Raw genomic sequence first — 14730 nt, forward strand, 5'->3', positions numbered from 1 at the left:
TCACACAAACCTTTCCCACACACAGCATTTTCTCCACGGTGATAGATCTCTAGGACTGGGATGCTACAGAGTCTTCAAACCAAAACCTCTGCAGCCAAGACAAGGTGCCATGAATAGAAATAGTGACAGAAGAGCAAAGCCAGCTGGGGCTGGTTACTTACCGCACAGCATTGACACTGGGTTCGTAAAAGCCCTGTCTCTGTGGAGAAACAACAGCATCTATTTCATAGAGCCAGATTCCAAGCCAGAAGGGACCATTGTGATAATCTAGGCTGACCTCCTCTATAACACAGGCCAGAGAACTTCCCCACAATGATTTGTAATAGCTTGTATCAGGCAGAAATGCAGAGTCTGAGCGGGAGTTTCAGTCTCTGACATTTTCCCTCCTATTCTCCTGTTCACACTTGTCATGCAACCAATCACCACTTTAGGGACAGTCATCAAGGCCACTCCACACTGCTGAACAGTGCTGGCAGCCCCCTCTTCTCTGCCCACCCCACCCAGTGGAGACCAACCTACTTGCGCGTTTCCCCGCTCCTCACATTCACATGACAGTGCACCCCTCTCCCCCGGAGGAACCAGGCTCACACGGCTGGGCAAGTGAGTTAAACATTACATAGACTCTGCTGCAGCGGCTTTAATTTAGTGCAGAGAAAAGAATGCTCCATTCAGGGGGCAGAGACTTATGTGCCTCATCTGAGCCCCTCTGGCCAATGATGAAGCAAGACTGATGGGGTCTGAGGGGTGGAAGGATATCTGCAGTGATATGGCAATTGGACGGTAGGAATTGCTAGGCAGGGGGAGACATGCAGGACTCAGAGCCCCAGGGAAACCTCTGAACACTAAAATATTATGTAGTCCATGAGAGGTTCTCATCCTGATGGATGCCTTTGGCTGGGGACCCTAAGTGGAGCTATATGACAGCGACGCCATTACATGACCTTGCCATGCATAAATCAAGTTACCATAAGTCATTGCACTGTCCCACTCACCTGTGGCCTGAGAGGCTCAAATCCGATGTACTCATCATTGGGAATGACGGAGGAGATCACCTGCCAGAGGACAGATCAGATCAGCCTCTGGATCACATGAAGGAACAGCCCGGCCCTGTTAAAACTGCCTCTGGGAACCAGCCACTGACCCTGGTTTCCCCATGAGCGAGTCCCTAGCACCAAGTGGCAGGGCTTAAAAAGTCACAGCACACAATGGAGAGTGCAGAGCTGAGTCCAGGCAGTAACCCCATCTACTCCAGGGGCTTGGTTTTCTAGCTCTTGCCACGCTGGTTTTCTACATGTCTGTGAGTGAATCTGAGAGCACAACCATTCATTTTCCCTGCACTCAAGAGGCTCCTGGCCTGTGTCACTTACACAAAGGGTGAAGAGATAACAGAAATGAGAAGAGAAATCTTCTGATGACCTGCTAATATTCTCTAAAAGGCATAAACCAAACAACAAAAAAGTCATCCCACAACAAGTGGGAATCTGCTACAGCTCAGAGGGTCAAACCCTGTGGGACTGGTTACGTGAGCCCACATGTCTTGAAAGACTGGTTCTTAACGACAGAGCCATTGCACTTAGAGTCTAAAGAATCTCAGCTGATATTTCTCAGGCACTGCGGCTGGCAGAGGGCCCAAGCAATGTTGCTCTCAGGAGGCTGTCGGTGCTGTGGCGGGTAGAGGACCCTGGCAGTAACGTTCTCAGGAGCAACCAGAGCCCTGGATCGTAGTTTGCTCATTGCTGACCTCAGTCACCAGGGCACCATGCTAACATTCTTACAGTAGGACTGACTTTTCTGCAGCCTAGGGGGCCTTACCTTGGGTTTACCCAGGAAATCTTTTGAATCCAGCTGCTCAACTTCCTCCTTTCGTGGTCTGAAAAATTCCCCCAGGGGAACATGTATGGGCTCCAGGAGGAGATGATTCTACAGTGGGAGGTGTGGGGGGTGGGGAAGAGATCAAACCAAGGACACCAGATATCATTAACCACAGCTTAACATTTAAAAAATAAAAGTAAATACTGCTTCCCCCATGGGGTCTGGTCAATCCAGGGAATTCAATGTGGCAGAAATTATGTAATTTAAAAAGTGTGACCTGGACTTGACCAACATATAGAGGCTAAGATAGTTCACACTTCTGTGCATAAGATGATTTCTGGAGCTACCAGGAAGGGGAAGCATGAAATAAATGAAGGGAGAGCATGAAATAAGATTTGCTAAATAAATCTCTAATCTGCTTCTCCTGTTCATCTTCCTCGATTTTAATGTTCTCTGTAAATTGTAACTAGAGTCTAGCATTCAGATCCCATACAAGCAAATCAATTTTTATGAAGTACAAAGAATGGGATGAAAATAATACTGAAAATAGCATAATGCCATTTTTGGAATCAATGGTGAAGCTTTCTCTGGAATATTATGTTTACTTCTAGTCACCCTACCTCATACAAGTCATGACAGATATGAAAGGGGTTCAGGGATGAGTCTTAAAAGTCATTAACAGGATGGCGAGAGATTTGTACAAGGAACAAATGAAAAGACTGGGACTGTTTCCTCTGGAGAGCAGATGTGTAAGATGAGACATGACAGGTATACAAAATAATGACCAGTCTAGAAAAGATAAATCAGGAGCTCCTGTTTACCCTCTTTGATAATACAGGAACAAGATATGAAATCAAAAAGCAACACACTTAAAACAAATAAAAGGAAATACAGCGCTTAACTGGTGAATTAACCAGTAATTAACCTCTGAGGCTCATTGTCACAAGATATCACTGATGCCAAGGATTAGCCATTTTTATGGACAATAAGAAGATCCAGAGTTACATTCGACAGGGTTTTTTATAGCATTTTATAGGGGAGATCACCACTGTGCTTTAGAACACAAGTGGATCCCTAACTGGCAGCAGCTCAGATGACACTTCCCCTATGACCAGATTATTCCATAACTGTTCACTATGGTGTTACTAGTTATCTCTGAAGCATCTGGTAGTGATTGAGACAGGATGCTAAATTAGATGGACAATTGCTCTGACAGGCTATCACAACTTCTATGCTTGGAAGGAAAAGCCACTGTAGGCAGGTTGCAGGCAGGGGGCAGATACAACAGCTGGAACACTCCAATCTTTGGAGTGCTCATAGCCCAGGTGGAGACTTTTTAACTTGGGCCCTATGAAATCCCCAGGGTTTAACCCTTTATAGTTAAAGCAAAGATTTTGTCACAGATATTTTTAGTAAAAGTCATGGACAGGTCATGGGCAAAAAAGAAAAGTTCATGGAAGCCCTGACCTCCCTGGCTTTTACTAAAAATACCAGTGACAAAATGGGGATCCGTGGGTCCCCACATTTCCTGAAGCGGGGCAGCTGCACAGGGGCTAGGAACCGCCTGCAGCAGCTCGGGGCTGTGGGGTACCCCTGCCTCCAGCAGCTCTGCAAGCCCCACCACCCACAGCAGCTGGGAGCTCTGGGGGTTCCCCCACCGCCCATGGCAGCTGGGAGCTCAGGGGTTCCCCCACCGCCCATGGCAGCTGGGAGCTCAGGGGTTCCCCCCGCCACCTGCAGCAGCTGGGGGCTGCAGGGTTCCTCTGCCGCCTGCAGCTCCAGGGGCCTGCAGCGGCTGGAAGATTGGGGGTTCCCCCTCCACCAGTGCCAGCTTGGAACTCTGGGGGCTGCCAGAGGTGGTGGGGGTACCCCATAGCTCCCTGCCCCTGCAGGCAGTGGGGAACCCTGAAACTCCCGACCACACCGGAGGCTGAAGTCACAGAGGTTGCTGGAAGTCATGGATTCTGTGACCTACGCAACCTCCATGACTAAATCTTAGCCTTATTTATAGTCAGTCTCACCTGCACCCGCTCAAGGGCAACATCCAGGCTTGTGGGTCTTCCTTCAGGCCTCTGTCTGACAGCCTCCTCCAGGGTTATTCTAGCTTCCTGCCACAGCCCAAGCCGGCACTGCACTGCTGCAGTATTGTACAGCACCTAAAACCAGTAGTAAGGGGATGAGACTCTCACCAGCAACTCGAGGAATCAAAACAACTGGAAGTTCATTGAAGCTAACCAAATGCAGAAACACAAGTGAAACAGAAAGGTGTGCCCAGAGCATCACAGACACAGCAACCAGATCAGCCTTTCCTCTGCTGTTGATCATGGGGATTCTGCTGCAAGAGCTGTCTTACAAAGCTTCACATACAGAGCTCAGAGAAAATAAACTCTGCCCTTCATAAAGCTGTCCTGCTAGGCTCAGAGCCTTTGGGTCAGATCTGCACTAGTCACCAGGGTGCTGGAAGCAAAGAGGTACATGGGGCACAAAAGAGGAAGAGTTCTCAAAGGAGGATCATCTCTGACAACATTTGAGGCACTGTAGTTTAGTCCCTCTCTAGGCACCAGTGGCTCTAACATTTCCCTGTGTATATTTTATTGCTTTCTGCAAGCATGTATCCTGCTGCTGTGATACCCTTGTTTTGTGGCATACAGCGTACTCAATGACAGCACGTTCACTAGCCACACTCTGGGAGGAAAAGCAGTGGGGAGTCACATGGACAGATATGTGCTCTTCTACAGAGTTCAGACAACAACCAGGCAACTTAGTATGAGGATCCACCAAGTCTTGAACCCTGGCTGGAAGAGTGTTGTAGTAACCAGGCAAGGACTTCTACAGGGCTTTATTTTTTAAAGTGGAAACGTCTTTTCCAAGCAGCTGCTGCACCCTCGGTAGCTCTCCCTCAGCCTCTACAACTCCTCCCCCGTCCTTCCTGTTTCCTGTCCTTTCAGACTCCAACAGCCAGTGCTCCCAGTTCTAATCATTACAAGCAACATCTAAACACCACAAAGAGGCTGGTCCAGAGGTGCTAAGCTCGGTCCAGATGTCAATAGCCAGATGTTATAGAGGGTGCCTGTAGCATTCCTGCAGCGTTCCCCGACCTCAAAACCCCATGCTTTTCAGGGAAGCTCCGCTGAGCTCTCCCCAGACCCTGTGTGCTATTAATGCGGCAGGTTAGGCCTGCACACACATGTACAATGAGCAGCAGAGCATGTAGGACTTACACAGCTAGCAGCACTATAATGGAACACATCTGGCCCAGGTATCACACATGGGCTTCCTAACAAGGTGTCCAATTCCCACATTTAGGAATCAAATCAACCTCTAGGCTCATTAAATCGGCATTTACAAGCCCAAGAGGCAATGTAAGCATCCAAATGGGAGACCTGCATGTAACTCTAAGGTGCCCACATTGCAAAGCTGGGCCCAGGACATAAAAAGGTAGGTCTGTGTCTGTGATTTGGAAGTAACCTTTGGGCTAGTGGAGATAAGCGGCATTAAGGAAGCGACAAGAATGAAGAGCAATACCCGCTTTCCCTAGGAGTGTGCATTGCTGGCAAACCCAAGGACCAGCACTGGTTCCTGCCTCAATAGTTATTGCCCATCCTCCTGATCAAAGGCCAGAGGCTGTAATGGGGGAGGGATAGCTCAGTGGTTTGAGCATTGGCCTGCTAAACCCAGGGTTGTGAGTTCAATCCTTGAGGGGGCCATTTAGGGATTTGGGGCAAAAATTGGGGATTAGTCCTGCTTTGAGCAGGGGGTTGGACTAGATGACCTCCTGAGGTCCTTTCCAACCCTGATATTCTATGAATTCTATGAATAATGCTACTGTTCTTCTAGTAGATAAAGACAGAAGAAAAAGAGATGGTGGAAAAGTTGACCAGAAGATCCTCCTCAGCTAGCATTTAGGTTGAGGACAGAGCAGTGGCTTGTTGGACAGTGGCACCAAGGGGAACGGAGTCTGGGAGATGTCCGAGTGACAGATGCTGGAGGAGTGAACTGATGTGGGGAAAATAAGCACATAACCTGAGATGGGCCATGATCTGCTGGTAAGATCATAGGACTAGGATCCAGAACGTCCTATTCCTCATTGTTATTGACACATGGATAATAATACTTACCCACCTCACAGAGGTGTTGCGGAGATTAATTAAGGCTAAACTATGGTCCAATGGATTTCAGTGGTAAAACTCTCATTAGCTTGTGTGGGACCAGGGTTTAGCCCTTACTTTTGTAAAGATCTTTAAGATACTAAGATGAAAGCAGATCATTAGAGCATTAATCACAAATGATGATTTATCACCATCGCCATTGGAGGGGACATACACTTGTGCTGATGGTGAAGTCCTCCAGTGGTATTTTGTTTTCATTTTTTGCAAAATGTGAAACCTTTTCAGAGGACATTCGATGGTCAACATGGTGTGAATACACATCTTGATATCTTCTAAAGAATGCTTCATGAATATATGTTTGTGCTTGCCAGTGTGTGCACCAATCCCATTCCCCCAGCCACCCTTCAGACGTGCCTGGGGCCCTGCACTTTCGAAAGGCATACCCATTGTTTTCAAAGGCATGACAACGAAGTGGAAGGAAATGCAGGAAGAGATCCATAGAGTCACACTGCTGCTGTATAGAAGCTTTATTACACAGCATTTTAAGGAGCACATGCATGAATAAAGTTGCCTGACAGGTTCTGGGATATGCCTGACCGGAGACACACAATGACTCTTTCCACATTTAGGGGAGTCTAAGTATTAAACTTTTTTCTACCTGATTTTCAGTGCATTCAAAAAGATTCAGGACACAGGAAACAAAGTAATGTAAAGAAGACTAGCTAAAATGTACAACAGCTGCATCTCTGTTTAAAATGTTTTTACTTCTCAAAACCCCTTTGTCACACAGACTGCACTAGTCTGTGACCTCTGTCCCTTAATTCCTCAGAGAAGTGTTGTCATAAACATAGAGCTAAGGATAGCATAAAATCCCTCCTTTACCTGTAAAGGGTTAAGAAGCTCAAATAACCTGGTTGGAACCTGACCAAAAGGACCAATAAGAAAAGAAGATACTTTGAATTGGGGGTGGGAGGGGGAGAGGTTTTGTTTGTGCTCTCTTTGTTGTGCTCTCTTGGGACAGAGAGAGGGACCAGGCAGGAAAAAAACATCTCCTAAAACCCTATCTGAAATAAGCATCTCAGATTACAAAAATTGTAAGTAAAGCAAGGAAATGCATTAGATTAGCTTTTGTTTTAGCCTGTGAATTTTCCCTATGCTAAGAGGGAGGTTTATTCCTGTTTTTGGAACTTTGAAGTTGAGCCTAGAGGGGACTCTTCTGTGTTTTAAATCTGTTTATTACCCTGTAAAATTACCTTCCATCCTGATTTTACAGAGGTGCTTCTTTTACCTTTTTCTTTATAATAAAGTTCTTCTTTTAAGAACCTGATTGATTTTAGTGTCCTAAAGATAAAGGGTCTGGTCTGTACTTTTATTAAAGGCATTTGGTTAGTATATTATGCTCAAGCCTCCCCAGGAAAGGGGATGAAGGGGCTTGGGGGAATATTTTGGGGAAACAGGGACTCCAAGTGGCCCTTTTCCCTGGATGTTTGTCTAAATCACTTGGTGGTGGTAGCAATACCATCCAAGGAGGAGGAAAGGATTTGTGCCTTGGGGAAGTTTTAACCGAAGCTGGTTAATATGGATGAATGGACTACAAGGTGGATAGAAAGCTGGCTAGACTGTCAGGCTCAATGGGTAGTGATCAATGGCTCCATGTCTAGTTATTGTACGCTCAGCAAGTTTGCAGATGACACTAAACTGGGAGGAGAGGCAGATACGCTAGAGGGTAGGGATAGGATACAGAGGGACCTAGACAAATTGGAGGATTGGGCCAAAAGAAATCTGATGAGGTTCAACAAGGACAAGTGCAGAGTCCTGCACTTAGGACCGAAGAATCCAATGCACCGCTACAGACTAGGGACCAAATGGCTCGGCAGCAGTTCTGCGGGTTACAGTGGACAAGAAGCTGGATATGAGTCAACAGTGTGCCCTTGTTGCCAACAAGGCCAATGGCATTTTGGGATGTATATTAGGGGCATTGCCAGCAGATTGAGGGACGTGATCGTTCCCCTCTATTCGACACTGGTGAGGCCTCATATGGAGTACTGTGTCCAGTTTTGGGCCCCACACTACAAGAAGGATGTGGAAAAATTGGGAAGAGTCCAGCGGAGGGCAACAAAAATTATTAGGGGACTGGAACACATGACTTATGAGGAGAGGATGAGGGAACTGGGGATGTTTAGTCTACGGAAGAGAAGAATGAGAGGGGATTTGATAGCTGCTTTCAACTACCTGAAAGGGGGTTCCAAAGAGGATGGATCTAGACTGTTCTCAGTGGTAACAGATGACAGAACAAGGAGTAATGGTCTCATGTTGCAGTGGGGGAGATTTAGGTTAGATATTAGGAAAAACTTTTTCACTAGGAGGGTGGTGAAACACTGAAATGCGTTACCTAGGGAGGTAGTGGAATCTCCTTCCTTAAAAGTTTTTAAGGTCAGGCTTGAAAAAGCCCTGGCTGGGATGATTTAATTGGGGATCGGTCCTGCTTTGAGCAGGGGGTTGGACTAGATGACCTCCTGAGGTCCCTTCCAACCCTGATATTCTATGATTCTGTGATTCTAAACTGGTAGAAATACATTTGGGGGTCTTTCATGCAGGTCCCCACATCTGTACCCCAGAGTTCAGAGTGGGGAGGGAACCCTGACAGGAATTCACTGTGCATGAGCTAGGGAAGTCACAACAACCCATTACATCTGCCACATGGGATAGAATCCCCAATATACAAGTTATATACACTGAGTAAAGAACATACACAGACATTAAGATTATTAGTTGTGTAAATTGTCTTTCTTTTATATTGTGCAGCAGTAATTTCTGCTGTGTTTACATTTATAATTATTGGACAGAACACTGGGCGTTTAAAAGAATGTGCCAAATAACATTACCAGTTGCAGACCAGGCCTTGTTAAGTACAACTTGGGATTTGTTCACAGTTTGCATTCTTAGGGCCATGTCTTCCAGTTAGGCCCATGGGATGTGTGAAGAAGTGGGAATTTTCTGACCTATTTTTAGGAATTTATGTGTGCCTCAGTTTCCTTCTATACTTTGCATTGCTACCCTGTGGGTGCAAAAGGGTTAACACCACTTCTGGAACACCTCAGGAGATATGAGGTATGTGTGTCACTTTGCTGTCCTGCGTCATTAAAGAACAGGTTTAAACCAATCCAGGTCAACAGAGGATGTGAAGAGACAATGAGACCCCCATCCCCACCTCTTGCCCCATCCCAATGACTGAACAGTTGACACCTAATAGCAGGAACTCCTGCCCACCCCCCTCCCAGGCAGAACACGTGAACTCAGCTGGAGAACAAAGGCAAAAAGGTGTCGGGTGGCTGGAATAAGGGCTGCCCTGTGGAAGGACTCAGCAGCTCTCATCTGGAATGAAGACAAAGAGCCAGAGCCAGTACTGGAGTTGAAAACCACTTTCACTGCATTGGCGTGGCCAGGACGGACTATTACTTTCCGGTGCCAACCTGAGAACTCCCAGACTCTGTGGCCAGGCGATTAATCAATTGTCACCTTGTTTTGAGAAGGCTGCCTGCGCGGTTGCAATACTCGCTGTGAGCCTTGTGCCCTGCCTGGGTACAGCACCAGCCTTTAGGGGTGTCAAGTTTGGCTGGATGTATTCCTGGAGGACTCATCACGCGACATAATCTTTAATTAAAGATTAATCTTTCATTCCTGGAGACTGCAGGACAACCCTGGAGGCAGGGGTGAAAGTAACTTAAGGGATCCTGAGGAGGCGGGGGGGGGTGTCCCTTGGGTGGAAGGGGCGAGGCCTTTAAATCCCACGGCCCTTTAAATCGCTGCCGCTACCCCAGGGCTCCGGCTGCGATTTAAAGGGCCAGAGCTCCGGCGTCAGTAGCTGCGGCTGGGAGCCTCGGGCCCTTTAAATCACCACCGGAGCCCCATGGTAATGGTAGCTGCAGCGGCGGCCAGGAGCCCCAGGGCTCTGGCGGCAATTTAAAGGGCCCGGGGCTCTGGCTTCGATAGCAGTGGCCGGGAGCTCTGGGCTGTTTAAATCACCGCCAGAGCCCCATGGTAGCGGTAGCTGCGGCAGCAGCCGGGACCCACAGGGCTCTGCTGGGAGCCCAGGGCTCTTTAAAACTGTCTGCCTGGGGAAGCTGCCCCCTGCCGGTATGGTCGGCTGTGTACCGGCTCTTCCCGGTATGTCATACTGTACTGGACCGGTTTACTTTCACCTCTGCCTGGCAGGTTGGCAACCCTACCAGCCTCCCATAGGCATCTGGCTTGGCTGGATTTGCTGCAGATAGGCACGGAAAGAGACAGGGACCACTGGTGCCCAAAGGCCCAGTCTTGGAGTCTGACAGACCACGGCCTGCCCTGTGGAACTGTGTGGTTCCTTGAGGCCTGGCCCACTAAAAGGGTCACTCCCAAGGGATGGGTTACAGGTTGGGGCACAGACCAGCCCTGTGAATCCATAACAGGTGGACCCGTGATAAGCGGCAGATAATGTGACATTTCTGTGTACAGAAATATGGATATGTGGTTTTTGCTTATTCTTCCATTCTCAAAATTTATGCACAACACAGGCATTGGCCTCAAGGGATCTCTACAGAGACTGCAGTTTGGTCAAAGATGGCATCTTTAGCTCATTGCAACACTGATATGGATTCTACTGGGATGAAATTTAAGGAAAAACACATGCCTCTCAGGAACCACTCTCTACTCCTTAACTGGATTAACTGTACCTCAACAACCTCAGCAGAACTAGAGAGAGAAAGCTGGGTGGTCTCATCTCCACTCACATGTTCTGTACACACTTCTTTTCAGCTACTCACTCTCTCAATATAAAAATACTGTTTGAATTTTGGAATTAGACCACTTTCCCCCAGTTTTCCCAGGCTAGCAGGTAAGCTTCAGCGCAGTGCTAATATTGTGCAAGTTGGACTGGTAGTACACTGATATCCTCATGTAGATCTGGACATCAGGGTTTTACTGTCAAACACAGAAATTATGATGCACACAGCTTGGAAAGCATCCAGTTGGCTTTCCATTGCCGATAAGTAAAGACATATCTCCTACCCACCCACACACTCACCTCCCAGGCACAGAGCATGTGCCTTAGTCCCAGTTGTTTGTAGTCAATGAAAGGGTTATTTCTTAGGTGAGTGAGGGCCATGCTGCAGTCATACAGAGCTTCTTCATACCTGCAGTGCACAAGGATAAAGATGAAAATGAGAACTGAATCCCCAAATTTGCAGAAAAAAGTATCAAGCTCAGGAACCAGACTAGCAAAGAGGATTCTTCTCTTCCCAGCAACCTGGGTTAGAGGAAGCTTCACTGGAGAAACATATGGAATCCCTAAATGTAGACTGTAGTTTCCCTTTCCTCCATGATGATCTGCTCTCATCCCACTGTCTGAGTCTGTTAACTTTTGACATCCAAAATGCAGTCATGATACTGAGGAGATGGGAGAAAGTGGAAAGACTAACAGTTCCTTGCTAACTCTAGAAACTATTCACATTATGCTCCAATTATGGGAATTGGGATCCCTTTCAATTTTATCCTAACTAGTGTCCTTGCAGAAATTTCAGAGAAAAAGAAAGTGCTGAAGGGTAATGCTGATACTGGTCAACAATTTCCAGCTAAAGGGGAAGGGACTGAGAAAACCCTGCGGCTGGCCTGTGCCAGCTGACCCATACTCTCAGGGCTCAGGCAGGAGGCTGTTTAATCGTAGTGTAGACTTATGGATTAGGGCTGGAGCCTGGGCTCTAGGGCCCTGTGAGGTGGGAGGGTCCCAGAGCTCAGGCTGCAGGCCAAGCCCGGAAGTCTATACAGCAATGGAACAGCCCCACAGGCCAAGCCCCGGCCAGCTGCGGGTTTGTCTCTGCTGTGTAGACAAACCCTGAGAATCAATCTTTTTTGAACAACGTATGTATAAATGCAGAGGAACTCCACTGATTACAAATGGAATTGCTCTGAATTAGAGCTGTGCAGAGGATGGAAGATCTGCTTGGAGAACAAATTCCAGAGTTCTAAATTTGGCTTCATTCCAAATTTGAAAAATGTGAAGTTCTCTGCAAAGGAATTTTTTTTCATTTCAAATTGCTGAAAACATTTCATTTCTATACAGAATTTTAAAAAATCAGAATGAATAGTCTTTTCAAAATGAAGAATTGAAACATTTTGTTTTGACATTGTCTAAACTTTCTCTCCCTTTCTTCTTCCTAAATGAACTTCTCAACGGAACGGTACATTCTAACAGAATATGATTCCACTGACGTTCCTCCAATCAGTTCTACTCTGAATTTACCCCAGTGTTGTTCAGAGCAGAATTTGGCTCAGCCATTTTGACCAACAGGAATGGCAATGGCCACCCTCCCCCAACAGAGGGGAGCAGCCACAGAGACACAAAGGTCACCTTATGGGGACAACTAAAATCATAATAGGGACGGCGGGAAGGGGAGTGAGGTCTGTGTTGCTAGGAGCCCAGGTGCCAGCTCATGCCAAGGCCCCAGGCCTCACTGAACACTGACAGATGCACAGTTGGAAAACAGTCTAACTCACCTGTGTGTTAGTATTGTTAAAATATGACTTAGATTTATAAGAACGTGTTTATTGTTTAGACTTTATGAAGGCTTGTAGGATGCTGCATGTATTAATCTTACTTATAACATCTGTACCCCGTAAGAGTATATAAGATTATATGAAGTGTTTGCATTGTAATCCTCTGTAACTGTGTAAGTCATCAAATGGAAAGGAGCATTAATTAATGTAGAAATACTGGCTTCCTACAGAAGGTGTTAGGTCCTGCCCACCAAGAAGACCCACAAAGGAGCCATTGTGAAACTGTAATGCTGTCTGGAGTGGCTCATGACTGTGAGTGCCTACCTCAGGGCAAACTGTTAGAAAACAAGGGCAGACACCCCTAACTGGCGGTGTGGTCTATAATTACATTTCCCCAAGCCAATAGCAAATGTGAACTCCTGGATCACTTTACCAGGCTCACCATGGAATCACAGACAGTCCTCTCAGACTCTCCAGTCTATCTTGCCACCCAGGCAAGCTGAACTTTGTGATAAAAGGTTCTTTAAACTCCAAACCACACCACATCAGGTTTCTCCCAGTCCCAAGAGACCAGTCACCCCAGATCAGCTGGTACTCCAGATCTTACACCAAAGACAAGGCTGGCACCCAATTCTATAGTAAACTAACTATAGGTTTATTAGCTAAGAAAAGGAAATGAGAGTTATTGAGGTTAAAACAGTTAAAATATATGCACAGGTAATTCACAGTTTGTAACTCCAAGTGGTGTCAGTGATGTAATAAACTGCCAGTTTCCCAAAAGTCTTTCAGGGGCTGTGCTCTGCTCCTTAAAGGAGCAGAACTGGGCTAGGGAGGGCATTCATTCTTTATACGGCTTTAACAGCACATGTATTGTGCTGTTAAATTGGTCAGGAGTCCTCAAGAGGAGTGTGTGTGTGGGGGGGGCGACGGAAGGTGTTTAAAGAGTGTTTTTTATTCTGTTTCTCCCCATTGGTCTGAATTATCCATAACATTCATACTGCATCACATCAAGTCCAAATCATTAGAGGAATGCCTCTGCTTGCACTGACCAGAGGATGTTTGGATTCTGATGTCAGCCCAGTTCTGCAGCCTGATGGGAATCAGGTGTTGTCCAGAGTGTACACAAAATTCTTCTTTGCAGCCAAACTAGTCTAACATGCATTTTGCTAACTGGAACTGGAGCAGCAACGCAAAGAAGACAAATGCCTCATTTTCCAGTTTTGTGGGTGAGAGAACTATAAGTGAAGATTATAATCATAGAATCATAGAATATCAGGGTTGGAAGGGACCTCAGGAGGTCATCTAGTCCAACCCCCTGCTCAAAGCAGAACCAATCCCCAACTAAATCATCCCACCCAGGGCTCTCTCAAGCCTGACCTTAAAAACTTCTAAGGAAGGAGATTCCACCACATCCCTCGGTAACGCATTCCAGTGTTTCACCACCCTCCTAGTGAAAAAGGTTTTCCTAATATCCAACCGAAACCTCCCCCACTGCAACTTGAGACCATTACTCCTTGTTCTGTCATCAGCTACCACTGAGAACAGTCTAGATCCATCATCTTTGGAACCCCCTTTCAGGTTGTTGAAAGCAGCTATCAAATCCCCCCTCATTCTTCTCTTCCGCAGACTAAACAATCCCAGTTCCCTCAACCTTTCCTCAGAAGTCATGTGTTCCAGTCCCCTAATCATTTTTGTTGCCCTCCGCTGGACTCTCTCCAATTTTTCCACATCCTTCTTGTAGTGTGGGGCCCCAAACTGGACACAGTACTCCAGATGAGGCCTCACCAATGTCGAATAGAGGGGAACGATCATGTCCCTCGATCTGCTGGCAATGCCCCTACATATACATCCCAAAATGCCAAAATGACACTGACAACCTTAAACCAGCTGCCTCAGGAATCTGCCAAGAACTTTGCTAAAAATATGTTCCTCATCTTAACGACGGAGCTAAGACTTATCACACATCTTCCCACCTATATTTGAATAAAGCTCCTTCTGATCTGACAGCTCAGGCATTGTCAGTTTCATCTAGAACAATTTACAAACTTGGAACCTAATCCTGTAAACCCTTAATCATTCGATCAATCCCATTGAAAACAATGACAGGTTTCAGAGTAGCAGCCGTGTTAATCCGTATTCGCAAAAAGAAAAGGAGTACTTCTGGCACCTTAGAGACTAACCAATTAAATAAATAAATTGGTTAGTCTCTAAGGTGCCACAAGTACTCCTTTTCTTTTTATTGAAAACAAAGGAACTATTTGCGTGTCTATGGACCACT

General features: G+C 46.5%; 1 protein-coding gene across 1 annotated transcript in view; it reads right to left on the minus strand.

Moving 5' to 3' along the window:
* Positions 1 to 14730, minus strand: part of NOXA1 (NADPH oxidase activator 1) — a 38206-nt gene that overhangs the window by 12372 nt on the left and 11104 nt on the right. The window contains exons 3-7 of the mRNA XM_077836150.1: positions 10984 to 11092; positions 3834 to 3968; positions 1813 to 1920; positions 993 to 1052; positions 162 to 199 (exon numbers count right to left, since the gene is read on the minus strand). Of these exons, the coding sequence (XP_077692276.1) occupies positions 162 to 199; positions 993 to 1052; positions 1813 to 1920; positions 3834 to 3968; positions 10984 to 11092 (450 nt within the window). The remainder of the gene's footprint in view (positions 1 to 161; positions 200 to 992; positions 1053 to 1812; positions 1921 to 3833; positions 3969 to 10983; positions 11093 to 14730) is intronic.

Source organism: Eretmochelys imbricata, chromosome 16 (assembly GCF_965152235.1).
Source record: "Eretmochelys imbricata isolate rEreImb1 chromosome 16, rEreImb1.hap1, whole genome shotgun sequence".
Lineage (NCBI taxonomy): Eukaryota > Metazoa > Chordata > Testudines > Cheloniidae > Eretmochelys > Eretmochelys imbricata.